This window comes from Myodes glareolus, chromosome 18, assembly GCF_982192425.1.
Source record: "Myodes glareolus chromosome 18, mMyoGla1.1, whole genome shotgun sequence".
NCBI classification, from domain to species: Eukaryota; Metazoa; Chordata; class Mammalia; order Rodentia; family Cricetidae; genus Myodes; species Myodes glareolus.
This window is the reverse complement of record NC_142043.1, coordinates 48070154-48089445: the sequence shown is the minus strand read 5'-3', so window position 1 is coordinate 48089445 and position 19292 is coordinate 48070154. Positions and strand designations below refer to the sequence as shown.

The following is a 19292-nucleotide window of genomic DNA, read 5'->3' as shown; positions in this document are numbered from 1 at the left end:
ATGGATGCCACTTTGTCGGGTCTCCTAGAAGCGTTGTAGATGCTGTGGCACCATTTATTGCGTACTTAACTTTAAACCAGGCACCGCTAATGCTCTTGGCTTGCAGTCTCCCATTTGTTCCTCCGGATCCAACAGGGTGGAGGCAGACACTGAAACTCAGGGCAAGCAATTTGTCCAGGCTCGCACAGCTAGCCAAGGCAATGTCAAGGTGTCTTGACACTAGCACCGTGATTCTTTGAGGGAAGGTGACACTCGTGGCCTCCATGTGGCCTCCTTTCTACCTAAAGCCTCCCTGTCGCATTTCCTCTATGTTCAAAGTCTAAGTTAAAATCTCTTCAACAGTATTTCAGGGTATGGGCTCGTGTTTTGGCTTGGGAGACCTGAGTCTGATCCCCAGATCCTACAGAAGGGTGGAAGGAGAGAACGGATTACAGAAGTGTTCTTTGACTGCTGCACACTGACCATGGGACACGTACACACATGCATGTGAGCACACGCACACGTAGTACATTTAAAAAGCAAATTCCTTATTCATCTTTGCAATGAAGTTAGGAATCCGGGTCTGCCTAATAAACTCCCAGAAAGCCTTGGGAATTCCTCGGACTTCTGAGGGTGGCCTGTGAAGCTGTCTCATCCCTTCACTGTCCCTTCTCTGCCAACAGAACAACAAGAGGCTTTCTGTGCTCTTGGGGTGGCTGTCATTGTTCCGGGATGGCTCAAATTTGGACGGGGTTAGCATTCCCACCTCGGCGGGGGAGCCAGTGTTAGGACAAAGACGAAGTGACTGGAAGATGGCCCAGAGATGATGCCATCATGTCCTCACAGGGGCCTGGAGAGGCATCCCTGCAGGTTCCCCCTTAGCTGTCTAAACCTCCCCTCGCTGTCTAAGGCCTGATTCTTAGTTTGCTTTTACAGCTGAAAAAATAACATACAGGGGTCAGGAGGGCAAGCTTCAGAACCTAGAGTGCCCCAGGTGCTAGCTCTGCCACTTCCCAGCTCTGTGACTTTGAACCAATTGTTTAAATTCTCTGTACTGAAAAAGACTCATCTGCACAATGGGGCAATAGGGCACCCACCCTGCTACGAGGGCTGTGAGGTCATGCGTCCCACTACAAAGTGGTTCTCAGCCTTCCTAACACTGCAGCCCTTTAATGCAGATCCTCATGGTGTAGTGAGTCCTAACCATAGAATTATTCTTTGCTCCTCCATGACTATAATTTTGTCGCTGTTGTGAATGGTAATGTAAATATCTGATATGTGACCCCTTTGGGGACACAACCCCACAGATTGAGAACCACTACTCTGCAGCTTCTGGCTTGACTGTGGGCTGGAGACACAGCTCCTGTGACCCGATCTGCCCTGTGTGGATTATAGTGACATTACCTTATAACGATACCACGAGGAACAAACAGAACAGTGCAGAAGAGAGCGATGGGATGAAAGACAGGAAGACACCACCCATGGTGGGTTAGGCAGTGTGATGCAGTCAATTAAAAAACCATTTGAGAGCAGGGGAGATGGATCAGCCAATAAAGGTGCTTGCTGCCAAGCCTGGCCTACGTTCAAGCATCAGTCTTTTCTCTCTCTTTCCTCCTTCTCCTTACTCCTCTCTCCCTCCTTCCCTCCCTCAGAGAGGCCCCTTTGAGACTGGACTTGACCTCCTTCACCTAGGAAGAAGACCCTGCACTCAGGCCTGCTACCTGTGGCTCCCTGAAGTCACTTCCCAGAACCTCGAGGCCGCTTTTCCTGGGGGTCGATAAAATTACAGAGGTGGCACTAGGGTCCCCTGGTTCTGCTGTGGGCTCCTCGCCCCAGGCATTCACCGTAGCTGTTTCTTAGCTAGGTCTCCAGTTGTATGGGAAGATGCACCGCTCTGTGGGCACTGGAGAAAGGCTGGCTAGAACAAAGTAGAAGTTCTGTTCAGAAGGGGGAGGGGTGGGAGAAGAGCTGCAAGGGAGGCAGAGGAGGGAGTCCGCAATCCTGGCACAGCCTGTGCCGCCTCCTAGCCACCTACCTCAGCTCATCCCCAGACATTCATCAAACAAGGTGGGGGAGCCAGTAGGGACATGAAAAGGACAGTCTCTGCACTGAAGGGCAGAGCATCCAAGAGCAGAGTGGCCCGAGCATCCTGCCAGGCTGGGAGCTCACGTCCATGGGCTCCACAGGAAAGTGGGAGTCACTGAAATTGCCCTCAGGGGACCATGGGTGGCAACAGTTCAGCTGTGCTTTTGGGAACAAATCTGTTGAATGAGGACTTCGGGGGTTGGGGCAGTACTAGTTGGGGGTCTTCTCTGGCTCCCACATTTTCATTGCTCATACCCCAGTCTGCCATTTTTTTAAAGATGGGAGATATGACCTATCCCAGGTTGGCTTTGAACTTCTTATGAAGCTAAAGGTGACCTTGAGTTTCGAGAGCTGAGATTACAGGTTTGGGCCACCATGATCTGTTCGTGTGATATTGGGGATAAAACCTAGAGCCTTCTGCATGCCAGGCAAGCACTGTACTAACTGAGCTGTAGCCCCAATCAACTCTCTGCCAATCTAAACAGCTGGGTAGGAAAGGGAGAAAAGGCTAATACAAAATTGTCCTAGTCTGGTACGAGGTGCTGCAGAGCCTTTCTCTTGCCCAATAAGGTTAGAGCCAGGCCTCCCTGAGAAATCAGAAAAGAGCTCTCATCCCTTGTCACCCCCAGGTAGCTAGTGCTAGACCTTGTTTCATATGCCAGTTCCTGCTGATTGGCAGTAGAAAACAATCTCAAAGCCTTGTCTAGGCTCATGGGGGAAAAGTCACAATGACTGATGTCTTAGTCTGTGTTCTGTTGCCGAGAAGAGACACCATGAGCGTGGCAACTCTTGTAAAGGAAAGCATTTAATTGGGGCTGACTTACAGTTTCAGAGGTTTAGTCCATCAGCCTCATGGCGGGGAGCATGCCAACATGCAGGCACACAGGGTAGCTGAAAGTTCGGCATCCAGATCCAAAGGCAGCAGGAAGAGAAAGACGCTGCTGCCTGGCTTGAGCCCTTGAAATCTCAAAGCCCACCACCCACAGTGACACACTTCCACCAACAAGGACACACCTCCTAGTCCTTCTAAGTAGCGCCACTCCCTGGTGACTGTGCATTCAAATATATGAGCCTATGGGGCAGGCATTCTTATTCAAACTGCCACAACTGATTAGTAATGTCTGTTGTGAGTACAAGAGCGTGTTTAAAGAATTCCTTCTCTGGAGAGACATAAACAATATTTCCCCTCCCCTCAGAAGGTTCCAGAGATAAGCATGATTACATTAAAGATCTTCCTGGGGAACCTATGAGTTTAGGCTTAAAGACAGAGAGCATGATCAGGGATTACTGGCAGAAACTTGAATGACCCCAAAGCAGCCACATGGAAAAGTTTTTACCCAGCATGAATGGTGGCTTCCCCCTAGCTACATAGGCAGGAGGTCCCTTTCCTTAACTGTCTCCAGTCTATCTACTCTAGCACCCAAGACTGTGTGCAATAGGGCAGAACTACATACAGGATACCGAAAGGAGCAGTTGGCATCTGGGACAAGAGTCAGTGACTCTCATCCCGTCCTTCTAGGAAGGGATATCAGGAGTCAGCACACTTGGCTCTAAGGAGCCTTTGCAAGCAGACATAGCTAGTCTGAAGGAGATGGTGGCTGGCCGTTTTGCTCTGAAAACTCCTACAACAGAGAAAGAGAGACGGAGGGGTGAGACAGACAGACGCTGCACCTGCTGCCCACATCTCCCAGGCCCCAGGGCTTGCTCACGTTCACCTGGAATGCCTGGAAATGTTTGTGAGTGAGGAAGGCGTGATAGACCTGATCTGTGGGCTGCTATAGATGTTTAACAACTGGTTTACTGGGTGGGAAACGGGACGCTTTGTTGCTTTTACTGATTTCTATAGCGTGAACTCCTATCGTGGCCAGTTTTCAGCTGCTAATGCATGAGATTCCAAAGTGCCCAGCTAAGGAGAGCTCTGTGCTGGCTCACTGGAGACCGAATGTGCTGATGTTGAGCAATTGTCAGATTTTCTAAAGCCTCCTGCTATCCCCCAGAGCTCTGCCAATTCTGAGCTGTTCTGAACTAGGTTTAGGGATCCTTTACCAGCTGTGACCCTCTAGCAAACTACAGCCAGAGGCTCCTCATCCATAGACCAGGGTTCATTGTGTCAGTCATAGACCTTGATTTGCCAAGCATGTTCCTGGGGCAACCAATCCAGATACTCTACTCGAAATTGGCCTCAGTCCTCCCTACCAGGGTTCCCCATGTTGGGGTTTCTAGACCATGGCCTGCTATCCCTTGAAAGTGAAAACAGCCCAGGTAAGTTTTTGCCACCCTGTAGGCAGAGTATGACTGCCATTGTAAACAACTCAAGATCCTTGAAGTGTCTGGGGTACCCAGTGTCTGTCCTGGTAGAGACTTGCAGGCAGTGGGAGGTGTGGAACAGGATTCGGTCAGACTTCTGGGAATCCAGTAGACAAGCTGTGTCAGAACATGGCTCAGGTGATCTTGAATTCGGAGCACACCGTGACTCAGAGCTTGCTCTGCTTAGGACCAGGAGCAGATTTAGAGAGGGGCTAGGCAGAACCTTCCACTCTTAAGGACGGTCTGATTCCAGCAGGGAAAACACAGTTCACAGAGACCAAGTTCAAAGCTGGGCAGGCAGTGGAGAATTGAAAACTTAAAAAAAAATAACAGACTAAGAGGTGCAAGCCGGGTCAGGCATGGTGGTGCACACATTTAATCCCAGCACTCAGGAGGCAGAGGCAGGAAGATCTCTGTGAGTTCGAGGTCATCTTGGCCTGTATAGTGGTGAGGCTCTGTCTCAAAACAAACAAACAAAAAGAGAAGCCCAGGTGCTGCCTGAGGTCACAGGGAACCTTAGACAAGTTGCTTAACCCCCAGTGGATGAACAAATGCAGCCCATCTTTCCCAAACACAATGGAATCTTTACTTTAGCTTTCTTCCCCCTTGTAACTTGATTGCACACTGCTCCAACGTAGACTCTTCTGATGACAACATCGTGATGTACCAAACATCGTGATGTGCTGTCAGGTTTGAACACTCAGATTCCACATCAGTGAGTAGGGGTGAGCCTGCCTCTCCCACCCCAAGCTTATCCCAAGAACTGATATGATATCACGAGGCCCTTATTAGTGCTACACTTCATGCATCGCCTGTAATGTTGATTTATAGAATAGTTGGTGATTTCATGAGTGAATGAAGGGCCCTGGGAACGTGGTAAACATTGATTGAGTAAATGAATGAATGAATGAGAGAATGAATGGCTCCTCCTACTACCAGCTTTTCTCAGAGTCCTCACAATCTATCAGGGCTGCTTGGCTATTCTCCAGCTGTCTCACATAGGATACTCTAACTTCTCAGCAGAAGGAAACAGCTCCTCATCTCTACTCACCTCAGGCCTTTAGATAATGTGTGTAGTTGTTGTTTAAAGTCATTTTCCTTCCTCAAAGGAAATGCCTGTGTGTTCTCCATCTTTATAGAGCCACAGTGTGGTACAGAATTTATTAAAGAAAGATCACTCGGAATTCTGGCCACCCCAGGTTTTATCACAGGATCTGCTCCTGCTTTTCTATTTAAGAGGCAAGACTGCCTTGCTCATAGAGGCCACGGTGGCAGGTGACAGGTGACAGGAACGAGGAGGAAGTTCTTGCACAGAAGGTTTCTACTCTGGATGTCTACTGTAGATCATTCAAGGACATCCTGTTGCAGCCTGATGCGGGAGAATTGTCTGTATTCTGTCAATCATATTTTAATAAAACGCTGATTGGCCAGGCAGGCAGTATAGGCGGGAAAGCCAGACAGGAAGTAGAGGTGGAGCAAAGAGACTGGGAGTATTCTGGAAAGCAGGAAGCTCCCTCTCCACTCCTGTGCAGACCACTGAAGAGGCAATATGTCACACTGAGAAAGGTACTGAGCCGTGTGGCTAACATAGATAATGATAATGGATTAATATAAGTTACAAGGACTAATAAGTAGCCTGACCTAATGGGCCAATCAGTTTATAACCTTATGGAGTCTTGTGTGTGATTTTCTTTGTTGCTTGCCAGCTGTGGGGTACCGGGTGGGACAGAAACCCCAACAAGCCGGCCCTCATGTTACAGCAGCCTATCCTGGGTTATCTGGGACAATGTGCATCATTCTCCACTCTGTTCCATGGCCTGCAGCAGGCACAGATGACTTCCTCCTTCTTCAGATGGGGTGATGTGAACAGTCACTCACGGGGTCCCCTCTCTCGGTCATGAGAGATGAACCGTTTTGGTAGGAGGCTCCCTGATGAGCAGTCAGGAGGCTGGGTTCTGTTCACATCCTCACCCACCCTCCGGGGCCTCTCAGTCCCTAGTCTGTCTAAATTGAAGTTGATGATGCTTTAAAGTGGCTGGCGTTGGAGTGCCTGGCCAGAAAGATGGACCAGTCCTGAGTCACATGACTGAGGAGCACAGACATGTCACATGCCAGTGCTGCTACACACTTTAAATGTGTCAGCTGCCCATCCACTGTGTTTAATGAACACAGCACTGGGCAAAGGTGAAACCCAGGGACCCAGGGTCCCTGCTGCAGGCCTGGGAGATGTGAGGTAGGAGGGCAACAGTTGGATCTCTCGAAGATCTCCCAGAAGGCTCCACCAGGATGATGGCACTCTTCCCCACGGCTAGGAAATTGTTCATCATGGACAAAACCTTGTCCTGTCAGGTCCCTGAGTCTAATCCACATCAGTTTCCTCCATCCTCCATATGGGTCCTGGGAATCAAACCCAGGTCGTCAGGATTGGCAGCAAGGGCCTTCACCTGCTGAGCCGTCTCCTTCTCCCCTCCAGCCGCTAGTTATTTTCCTTGTGGCTTGACAAAATACCCAGCTGAAGCAACTTCAGGAAGGAAAAATTTGTTTTGGCTCACGGTTTGAGGCCGTCATCCATCACAGTGAGGAAGGCATGGCAGTGGGAGCTTCCTGTCAGTGGAAGCATCGTGTCTGTAGGCAGGGGGCAGAGGAGGAATCCTGAAACATCCTCACAGACATGCTCAGTGGTTGGTCTTCCAGGTGTCAAGGTGACTGTCGTTACTAATCCCTGTACACACACGCACACGCACACAAACACATACAGACACACATATACACACACACACAAACACACACATACAAACACACACATATATACAAACACATACACACACAAACACATACACGCACATACCCACACAAACACATACAAACACACACACACACACACACACACACACACACACACACACACACACCCCATCCTGTGGCCCAGCATCGACATAGAGCTTCTTCCTCACTGAAGACCCTGTGAGTGACGGGCTGGGGGGTGGTGACAGGCAAAGCAGAGTCCCCTGGGAGCTGAAGAGAAATCCTACAGAGGGCTGCAGGTGGCTGTGCAGGACGTTAATAACCTCACTGAGAGAGGCACTCTGTAGACATGGATCACAAGCTCTCCTGGTTTACTAGCGGCAGGCAGGTCTACCACCGGAGCTCCCTCCTGTATCATTGGGAACATCCCCAATCACGCAAACGAGGAGCTGGGACTCTGTCAGACCTGATAGGCTCAGTGTGCCTGCCCTTCAAGTGGCCAAATCATCCAAAAATTCCTAGAGGCTCAATTTTGTCACTATTGAATCCATGTCCCCCAACCAGGAGGCACAGACTGCCCAGGAAGCCTGTGCTTTCGAGATAGTTGCAGGTTCTGGATGACATCCTCCTGTCCCTCAGCCTAATAGGTCCCAGATGCTCTCCTTCCCTGACCCACGCTGCCCCCAGCCTGTTCTGGAACCCTGCCATTTAGCCCCGAGCTTCCCAGCCAGCCACTACACCTTTTTTTTTTTTTTTTTGGTAGTTGTTTTTAATTGAAACATTTTGTTCACCCGGACATGATGGCTTGACAGAGGCCAGCGCGAGATGGGCTGTTTCTCCCTGGATGGGAACCAGAACACAGAGTGATACTGGCAGATGAGCGAGGGGAGAGAGGAAGTGGCTTTGGGGGCCATAAGGAACCATTGGGGAAGCATCAGGCGACCATGTTGGCAGAGCATGAAAGGGAGCAGAAGTGGCTAGCCTCTAAGCTGACACGGTCAGGTCAGCAGGGGCTAAGGGGATGCACAGCCGGGACCCCTCCCCTTGGGACCGTGGGGCCTCCATAGCTCCTTCTACAGGAATGCCATCCAGGCTGTCTCTTGTCACTACGTCCTCTCCTACCCTCTTGGCTCCCACCCTCACAATGCTTGAACTTGTAATTCTTGGTAATGAGAGCAGGCTGCTGCCGAAGTCCGGTGCAGGAAGAAGGAATGTGGTGGTGGGGAGAGGGGAGTCCGTGGAGAGAGAGGGTTGGACCCAAGACTGAGAAGTGGGTGTTAGGAAAGCAGTAGTGGGCTGCAGACCCACGAGGGCAAGATGTCTGACTCAGAGCCTAACAGAAACCAGGCCAGGCCAATAGACATCAGGCTGCCTCCCTCCCCACCCCCGCTCCTTTTGCCAGTTTTCCATTGCATGTCCTGGGAAAGCCTGCAGGAGTGGTGAGCATGCTAAGAGCATCAGTCTCTCCAGCGTCTTCTGTGACCTTTCTGCTCATGTATTGGAGGCCACCAAGGAACAACCTGGAACGCAAACACTGGCAGGACCCCAAGAATGCAGTTTGACAGTCGGGAAGGTGAGGGGTGGGGACCACTAGACCCCTCTCCGTACTAAGCCTGGGGTCCCAAACCCTGCGTTTCTTATCCAATAATAAAAATAGGGAAACAAAATAAAGGAGAAATGGATTACACCGGCAAGAGTGAGCCAGGAAAAGAGGAACTTTGAAGACCAGATGGAAACCCGTTTGCCAAAGAATTCTTGGATGTTGTTTCTAAGGTGACCTCCCCACGTCTCCCTCTGGCAGCAGTGACACTGACCAGCCCTTTTCTCTCTTTTTCAGGACCTCCTGTAAGTACAGGCTGCAGCTGGTCCCCGCGTGTGCGTCTCAAAGGCCTGTGTCATCTATGGTAACAGGGCCCTGGGTGGGGCGCTGACAGCCAGCCCCCCTGCTGTCTTCCAGGAGGGTCCTTCCTTGTGTGCCACAAAGATTGGAGTACTCCGCATCCCCTCTGGGCAAGACAATGGCCACCCTGTCCTGCTGGCCTCCATTTCATTCTAGAAGATCGGCATACCCCTTCTTGGCTATTTTGTCCTACCTCTTTCAAACACACACACACACACACACACACACACAAACAACACTCAAAGAAATGGTAGCTATCAGAAAGAAGAAAGATTACCCAGCTGGGTTCTCCCAGTGTCTTTGTGCCATGCAGAAAGCAGGTCAGGACACAACTCCAAACTAGAGAGACTCCAGAGTGCCATCCACACCCCTGCGTGGGCAGCCCCATTCTGGCCAGGCCCCGAGGGGCGGCTGAGGCTGGTGGTGGCAGTAGAGGCAATGTATCCTGCCTTCTGGGCCATAGTCCCAACGTGGGCAGGGAGCTGGACCTTTTCCAGTCGCCGAGAGAACCCAAGGAAAACACCTTCCTAAGGTAAAGGACCCAAAACCAGAATCACATGCTCTTTGAGGGACAACATTTGATAGCCCGAAAAAGACCTGAGGGTACTGGCTCAGAAAGGGCCCAGACACTTCACATCAGATCTTTCTCAAGGTTACTGAATTCTGCCCCACCCCTCCCTCCTGGCCCTCCCTCCTGAGTTGCTGTGAGGTGGCTTTGGGGCTGTGAGGAACCAATGGAAGCCAGAGGAAGAGAATACCCTGCTTGAGAAACCAGTGCACCCGATTGGTTTTTAAATTGGTTTTATTGAGCTATACATTTTTCTCTGCTCCCCTCCCTTCCTCCCCTCTTCTCTTCTACCCTCTCCCATGACACCCCTGATTCTTACAGAGACCTTTATTCAGTACTCTGTGATTACCCTGAAATCCCAATCCCCACCCCTAAGTACCTTGTCTGATAGCAGTCAAGGAGGAAGTGCATTATCATAGTTAGTTTAGGGATGTCAAATGGCCATTCCTGTCACTCATCTTCCAGAATAGATTGCAGGGACTGGGGTTGTGGCTGAGTTGGTAGAGCGCCTGCCTAACATGCGTGGAACTCCAAGTTTAATCCCCAGCATAAATCCCAGCACTTGAGAGGTGGAGACAGGAAGATTCAAGGTCATCCTCGGCTATATAGAGTTCAAGGCCAGCCCAGGCTACCTAAGACTTTGACTTTTTTATAAAGGAACTGTGACAGGCTGCCTGCCGACTTGGGGCCATATATCCCTTCCTTTTTTTAAAGACGAGAGCCCACATCTGCCTCATCCTGAGGACACTCCAGAGGGGGCAAGAACTTTAGCATCCTCAGAGTTGTGTCAGACTGTCTGGCGTGCTGTTCCCAGCCAGAGTAGATAGTGTCGTTCCTGGATTCTGGGGATTGACAAAGGAAGTGGGGTACAAGTCCCTACTTAACAGTCTCTACCTTCCTGAGCTGTGGCTCAAAGGACAAAGTCCAGGCAGTTCTATGTACGAATAAGCTTGAGGCAGATGAGAGGCCCCTGGTCTTTGCCCAGCTCTGTCTAAAAAGACTAACAGGCAGCAGGAAGAAGAGGAATGTGGGAGCTTCCTAAGCCCTGTGTTCCCTGCTTCCTGCAAAGGAAGGATGTTGATGGCCAGAGGTGAGCAATGGACAGATGCTCACCTGCTGCCCTGTGGACCATCTCCTAGGGCCTGGCTCTGTACTCCAGTGGGGATACCCAGGTTCCCATGGACACAAGGTTGGCACACACCATGGAGGATGTGTCGATATGGCAGCAGGAATTAGCAAAGGGTAGCAGATTGGCCTTTCCCACTGTCCCCACCCTAGTGGCCAGGGCAGAAGCTGTCTCCTCCCTGCTCCCTTTCTCAACACTTGAGTTATAGGAGCACACAGCACCCTCCGATTTTTTTTTTAAAAAAATCTGTAATTCCTGTTGATTTATTTATTTCTATCCCACCTCACTTTGGGAGAGAGGGATAAAAATATGTACTAGTTAGGTTTTTGTCAATTTGACACGAGCTAGGGTCATGTGGGAAGAGGCTCTCGGCTGTAAAAAAACACCTTCATCAGAATGATGTGTGGGAAAGTTATCTTCCTGGTTAGTGATTGGAGTGGGAGAGGACCCAGCCCACTGTGGATGCTGCTGCCCTTGGGCAGGTGCTCCTGGGCTGTATAAGAAAACAAATAGGGAGCTATGGTAAGCAAGCCAGTAAGCAATGCCCCTCTATGGCCTCTGCTTCAGTTCTTGCCTTGAGTTCATGCCCTGACTTTATGATGGACTGATATCTAATGTGTAAGCCACATGACCATCCCACCTAGGCCATGGTCTTTATTACAGCCACAGAAAGTGAACTGGGATGGACTAGGTATGGAAATAGAGATGGGAAACTGAACAGAAGAGACAAGAAAACTGGGCTTCATGCTCCCTGTTGTTCCAATGCAAGAAGGTAAATTAGGTTGTTGCAAAAGTCAGTCTACAGTTGTGTAGGAATGCCGTGGACATCCAGTGAAGCGTGGCTTGTTCTGGTCCTGTGCCTCACTCCCTTGTCCCCTTCTGATAATGGCTCATGGCAGCCTTTGCTTAGCACTTGCTGTCGGAGTTCAGTGTTTAAAAAGGCGGGTGATTACCCAGTTCCTGTTCTCCTGTTCTCAGGCTGAGGAAATGTAGGCACAAGGAAACCAAGTCACTTCTCTAAGGTCACCCTCATGACTCACATCGTAAGTGCCGAGCCCAGGCTGAGCCCAGGTGGGCTGACCACACAGCACTTGCTTCTGTTCCAGAAGGTTTTATCTCTGCTACTGACACACCTTCACTTGTGCTGGGCTCCACCTTGTGTGCCAGGGCTCAGGCTCAGCACTTTTTTTTTTAATTGTAAACCTTTTTTCTTACCCTGTAACTTGATGGTGTTTTTCTCTCCTAATTCCTCCCAGATCCTCCCCACCTCCCTTCCCACCCAGCTTTATGTTCTTTTCTTTCTCACTCACTTTCAAAAACAAACAAAAAACAAAAATAAAAATAATCAAGAAACACATACAAAAAACCCACAAAAAACAAAAATCAAAATAAACAAGCAAAAGACCCACAAGACCAAAAAAAAAAAATACCTAAACAAAGCAAAGAGAAACAAAAGGTCCACAGAATTGCCACCGAGTTTGTTTTATGTGGACCAAGTACTCCTGGGCATGGGGCCTGTGCTGAAGTGTGGCTGATACATACTCAGTTTTTCTCCAGTGGAGAAATTTCCCCTTTGCCATTGGGTGTCAATAGCAGATAGCGTCTTGGTTAGGGGTGGGACCCCGTGTGTGATTCCCCCTCAGTTGTAGGCCCCCATCTGGCTTGAACCTGTGTAGGTCTTGTGCATGCTGCCACAGTCTCTGTGAGTTCATATGCCTCAGTCTTGTGTCTGGGAGACTTTGTTCCCTGGAGTCATCCATCACCTCTGGCTCTTAGACTCTTCCTGCCTCCTCTTCTGTAGATTCCCAAGCCTTGAGGAGTGAGGTTCAGGGAAGACATCCCCTTTTAGGACTCAGTGCTCCAAAGTCTCTCACTCTATGCATATCGTCCAGTTGTGTGTCTCTGTGTTAGTTACCGTATAGCAGTATGTCATTTTGCCGCTATATCCCTTTATCAGAATAATAGTAGTAGGTTTTCCCCTAGACCCATGATCTATCTAGTCTCAGGTTTTGGGCCACCCAAACAGGGTCAGGTGTTCCAACTCATGGAGTGAGTCTTAAATTCAGTCAAAAAAAAAAAAAAAAGATGGGTGGTTGGTTACTCCCATAGCATTTGTGCCACTAATGCACAAGTATATCTTGCAGGCAGGTTGCTGCTGTAGGTCACAGGGTTAGAGCTGGGTTGGCATTTACCTTTCTCCTCCTGTAGTGTGCAGAGTACCTTCCAGTGCCATGAACACTAGTCAATAGGGTGAAGATTCTAGTTAGGCACCAGCTCGACTTCTCTATGTTCAGTGGCATAAGTGTTGTCTTCAGCAATAGGCCCTTACCATCAGGTTGGGGAGAGCAACTGATAGCCTTGGCAACAGCTTGTGATGTTTGAGCATTCTCATGGGGTCCCTTTGGCCAACAGCTCAATAATATATAACTCATTCCTAGACTGGAGGTTTTGCTCGGTGGCATAAGATGTCTAGTTTAGGTATTCTCTCCCTTATTAGGTCACTCCATTTATGTTCCTTTCATGTTTGCTTATATTTTAAGAAGCTACTAGAGTACTAGGCTTCCGTATTATCTCCAAGTGGCCTCTAGTGTTAGTTGCTACTCCCCTGCCCTCCTACTCCCCTCCCTATTTAATCCTCCTACTCTAGTTTTCCCTTTGTCCCCCAATAACACTGTATTCTATTTCCCCTTCCTTGAGAGCTCTTTTCCTCCCCGTGGTTTCTTACTAGGTACCTAACCTCTGTGGTTATTTGAATTAAAACAAACATACTGGAATCTTAAAAGCTAACATTCACAAATAATACAAAACATAATATTTGTCTCTTGGGGTCTGGGTTACCTCACTCAGGATGATTGTTCCTTGTTTCATCCATTTACCTGTGACTTTGATAATTTAATTTTTCTTAATATCTGAATAATACTCCATTATATGAATGTACCACATTTTCATTATCCATTCATCAGTTGCTGAACAGATAGGCAATTTCCAGTTTCTGAGTATTGTGAATAGAGCAGCAATGAACATGAATGAGCAAGTGTCTCTGTAGTAGGATATAGAGTCTTTCAGGTATATGCCCAAGAGTGGTATAGCTGGATCTTCAGAGAGATTGATTCCTACTTCCTGGGGAAGTACCACACTGATTTCCACAGTGACTGCACAAGTTTGCATTCCCAACCAGCAATGGATGAGTGTTCCCCTTACTCCACATCCTCACCAGTCTGAACTGTCATTTGCTTTATTGATCCTGGCCATTCTTACTGGGTTAAGATGAAATCTCAAAGTAGTTTTAATTTGTATTTTCCTTATGGCTAAGGATGTTGAACATTTCTCTAAGTGTTTTTCAGCCATTTCATCTTTTGAGAACCTTATTTTTTGAATTGGGTAATTGTTTCCTGATGTTCAGATTTTTTTAATTCTTTATGTATTTTAGATACTAACCCTCTATCAAATGTACAACTGGTAAAGATCTTTTCCTACTCTGTAGTCTACAGCTTTGCCTGAATAACAGTGTGTGCTTTGCCATATAGAAACTTTTCAGCCTTTTTGAGGTCCCATGCATTAACTCTTGGTCTTAGTGTTCTATCAGATTCAAGGCATCTGGTCTTATGTTGAAGTCCTTGAAGCATCTAGAGTTGAGTTTTATGCAGGGTGATAGATATGGATCTATTTTCATTCTTCTGCACACGGTCATTCAGTTTGACCAGCATCCTTTGTTGAAGGGACTGTTTTCTTCAATGTTTATGTTTTACTTCTTTGTCAAAAATCAGGTATCCATAGGTGTGTGAGACTGGATCTTCAGTTCAGTACCACTGATCAGCTCAATTCCATGGTCAGCGTGTCTGCCTTTATGCCAGGACCATACTGTTTTTATTTCTATAGCTTGGCAATACAGTTTGAATCTAGGATGGTGATACTCCAGCAGTTCTGTTGTTCAGGATTGTTTTAGCTATCCAGGGTTTTGTGGCTTGTTTGGTTTTGTGTGTGTGTGTGTGTATGTGTGTATCCAGGATGGTGATTTTTTTTTACAATATGAGTCCTTCTGATCTATGCAGGTACAGCTCCTGAGAACATCTCAGAAATCTCCCACTTCTTGGCAGAGGGCAGCTGTTATTATAGTACCTTAGCAGCCTTTTTGAGTCAAACCCATCTGAGGTCAGGGTCCAGCTCTAGAAAAATGCCACTCTCTGGATTTCATGGATTTCTGAGAGATTTCAAGCATATGTAATTATGATGGAAAGTATAATTGTTAGGATATTTGTTGGATAATTCTTTTTTATTTTTATGTTTGCTTATTTGGAGACAGAGTCTTTCTTTGTAGCCCATACTGGCCTAGATTTCATCTTCTTCATGCCTCTATCTCCCAAGTGCCAGGATGACTCTAGGCTGACATAGGCCTGGCTGGTGTTCTTCTCTTCTTCACGTTGTGGAGACTTTTGTCTGTTGGGTTCCGGGAAGCAGGAAGGCATAACAGCTCCCACCTCCCACCCCAGTATGGACCAGTCACAGAATGGATGATCTTATGTGTTCTCACACATCAAAGCAAGTCCTGCTAGCTCCCTCATGGTCCCCTGTGGGTTTTCCCCTTCTCTGGCTCCATGTCACCAGTATAGATGAGGCCCATGCACCAGGGGCATCATAACAGATGGCAGGCTCTGCCTTACCCTTGGCTTCTCTATCTATGTAGTAGGACAAGGAACACAGAGTCCTGACTATCTCTGACCCTTGGATCTCATCTCAACCCTTTCCTAGTCAGGGCCAGTGGGCAGAAATGATGCCCAGAGAACCATAAGGAGCCAAACAGAAGGGCTCAGAGACCAGGTATGCTAGTGAGAGGCAAAGCCCCAGTGACCCTTGAGTCATGGGAAGGGACATATCATCTTTCTGTTTCCTGTCCTATTCCTGGGCCTGGCATACAGGAGGTCCTGGTTGCTTGGCTTTATGGATGGATGAATGACAGAAAGGATAGCAAACAATATTATTGTTTTGATAACAATAATATTTTTGGTAACAAATAAGCTCCTAGAGTGTAGGGAACTTCCTTGAGGTCACAACTGACTGGGGCAGTGTTACCCCATTGACTATTCATAATTCTGACCTGTATCAAGTTCACACTCTACCTCTTTATTTCAGGGCCCCACGGGAAGACCTGGACTCCCTGTAAGTAACTCATTTCTTATCTCTCTGTCTCCTTTTCATGTAGGCACTGGGGATAAAGCCCCAGTACCCTTCAAGTACTCTCACACTGAGCCACACTCCAGCCCTCATCACTTAGTCTTTCTCAGTTTGTTGACTGGCTGGGCTGGGTGGCCAGTTCTTACAATTCTCTGAGTGTGACCTCTCTCTAGAGTGTTTAATCTGTAGTGAAGGGTAAAACCATTCCCAAGCCCTCTATTTTGGAGCACTGGAGAATATCTGGGATCTATGGCTACAGTTCTTGGCAACCCTCCTAAGGTATTATGCAGACAGGCCCAGTAACCTTCCCAACCCTGGAACTACTGTCAAATAGATAGTTTCGTAATGGGGGAACTGGGACAACTGGTCAACCCCTAGGTCATTCCCATCATCTTTCATGGCAGATGACATTGAAACTGCTGTTCTAGTCTTCCTGTGCCTTCTAGTGAATGCAAAACCTTTGGTTCTCCCTAGTTACCATAGGCTGAGTATCCCGAGGGAGTTTGGACAAAAGTGGGTAGAAGCCATGTAAATAGCCATCCCTTCCTGGAGCTTTAATAAGTCCCGGGCATTCTGAGCATCCCCAGCCTCGATCCCTGGATAAGTCAGAGAAAAAACAGTAACAACTCAGAGAAATGGGTATTCCCAAATCCATTTTAGTGATGGGAAGACAAAGTCTCAGGCTCAGGAGGGTAACATGCATAGTTCAACCCGTCCAAGTTTCCCAGTGGTGGATTGTTAATAGATAGATTATCACATACCGCTGAGCACTGCACTTTCTTTTGGCCCATGCCTGACCTTTATCGGAGTACCATCTTTAAAGTCTTCTGAGAGATGTGTCTGTTTAGATAAATGAGCTGAGGACTGGATATAAATACTGTGGGATTTGGAGCAGGGAGTGGCTCAGACAAGGTGCTGTGTCCATTTAAAAGGGGGTTAAGGGAAGGCATAGATGGGTTTTGGAGTACTTAGGCAGGGTATGGAGTGGATGCCGGGGAGGAGGCCTTACAGGGGGGGGGGTATCTTTGATACCTACCTCTCTCCCCTGTCTCCCTTTGCTAAAGGCCACTTCCATTGGATTCTAGAATCTTCTGGAGATAAATTATAATAAAGCCTTTCGACTAATCCAACAGCTTCTAGAATCCATCACTAGTAACATTATTAGTCAAGTACACGTGGAAGCCAGTTAGGACTTAGCTGAGATTCTCCCAGTGTTGCAGCTCAGCAGGACTGGTGTCTTGATCCCAGTGAAATCTGAGCAGGGCTATGGTCAGGTGACTGAGAGGAATGTGGGCGGGCTTTTCTGAACACTGTCCACCTTTAAAAGGCATTTTGGGGGCGATTCACAGAGCAGAGGATGCTGCCCAATTTCCAGCCACTGGCCTTTCCATGCTTGTCCCTAACCCAAGCTTTTTATGGCCAGGGCTGCAAAGAACATTATTTTTCCAAAAGAAAGGAAAAATAATCCAAGACCCACAGCACCCTGGAATATCATTCAAGAGCCCAAGCGTGAGTGGACTGTGAGGTCATCAGAGTCAGAGCTGACAACAGGCACGGGCCTTGTGTATCCTCAGTGGGAGGGGCAGTGCCACTGGTTGAGGGTCTGCACTTCCATGTGAAGGGTTGTGAGGTGGCCCACTAGCAGGTACACCCTTGCTGGTCTGTCATTAGCATATAAGGGACAGGAAGAGTAAGCATTCATGTAGGACCATGGCGTAGGACTGCCAGCTTCTGCTTTGTTTAGTCTATGCCATTTCGCCCAACAGGCACCAGATGTCAGGTTCTTGGCATAAGGCAGGAGCACCCCATGAGGACCTCACAACCCCAAAGCTCTCACCCTCCATCTCCCACTCAGTAAGACTGGTGCTCAGGGAGGCTAGGGAAGCGATCGGTGCTAACAACCAACGCTGTGCCATTCTTAGCAGAACATCTTTTGCTCTTGATCTTGACAGTGTCAGCCTAACAGGAACTGACAGTGTTTCTTGTGCATCCTACATGTCTTGGGATGCCGCTTGTCCCTTGAGGCATTTTGCCTCAGCAGATCCAGAGTCACCCTAGAACCCCCCCCCCCCCCCCCCGACACACACACCAGGGAAATTTCAGGGCAGTCTCCTGTCCAGGAGGCTGGACATCATCTTCTATACCCTGTTGCTCCTCATCCTTTGAGGCCCCACCCCAGATTTTTATGATGTCTGCATGCCTGTGATTACAAAAAAATACTTTCTGCTGAAAGTGGGACGAATGAAAACTTCATAAGCAGATTTCCAGAGTTAGAGGATGTAACCCTGGCTACAAAACAAAGCATGTGAATTCACACGCTGGAGAAGCCTGTGAGGAGCGGGGGGGGTGGGGGGGCAACGGCCCCAGAGCAGAAGGAGAATCAGCAGAGCAGGGGCATTGCTTCTCTGGCTCTGGCAGGCAGACCTAGGGAAGCCGTTCATCCTTCTTCTTGCTCTGTGTCTTCAAGTCAAGGATAATGACTCCTAGGCCCATTCTGGCTATCCCTGTTGGGTTGCCATGGCACAAACCTAAGGGAGAAAGGGCCTTGGAGACACCTAAGGAAACTGAGGCCCAGGCTGATGATCTCCTGCTGTAACCTTCATTCTATAGCACCATGCTTGAGTGCAGACAACCATAAGTGAGAGATGAGAAGTTTGGTTTCATCCAGGCTTTGAGGTCCTGACACTAGTTAGTGAGGTCTCCTGGGAAGTTCATCTGTGACGTCCACGTGACACTCGGGACCACTCCAGATTTTGTCCCAGCTGCCCCCAAATGCTGCCTAGCTGTGTCCCCAAGTCACGCGTACACGAACACATGGGACTCTCTGGCAAGTGGCAGCCACATTGACTATTTCTACCTCCTTCATCAGGGGGACAAGGGTGCCATCGGGATGCCTGGACGTGTGGTGAGTTGGCCCACATGTCCCTGCTTGGGGGGGAGCATGGCTTGCTTCTCCATGCTAGCTTATCCTCAGTACAAGGTAAAGTGCTACCCAGGGCAACTTCAGGAGGGCCAAGGAAAAGGGAGGACACGTTATTCCAGTCTCCAATCTGTATGAAACAACACCTTGCAGTTCACCTGCATACATGATTTCAGTTACTATAGTCAGATATTTCAAGAGAGATCGCATCTGACCAACCTCTTAGGAAATATTAAGCTTGTACTATTTAATACAAGTTATCGTTTTAAATCTCTTACTTTGCCAAGACACAGCATACATAAGATCCCATGCAAACTAGTGTTTTCTGTCACCTGCTGGGGTCTTGGAATGCATTCTTGGAGACACAGGGACTAAATACTCTGTGGAACACTGGGCAACAGAGGAAAAAAAGCAAGAAAGTCACTGGACACACAGGGATAGAGCGAGACCTAGGTATCCCAAGACACCAGCTGCCCCCACAACCATCCTC

General features: G+C 48.4%; 1 protein-coding gene across 1 annotated transcript in view; it reads left to right on the top strand.

The window, feature by feature from the left end:
• Col13a1 (collagen type XIII alpha 1 chain) overlaps positions 1-19292 on the top strand; it is a 123726-nt gene that overhangs the window by 35092 nt on the left and 69342 nt on the right. Inside the window, exons 2-3 of the mRNA XM_087898165.1 lie at positions 15841-15867; positions 18752-18787. Coding sequence (XP_087754291.1) covers positions 18773-18787 — 15 coding nt within the window. The 5' untranslated portion in view covers positions 15841-15867; positions 18752-18772. The remainder of the gene's footprint in view (positions 1-15840; positions 15868-18751; positions 18788-19292) is intronic.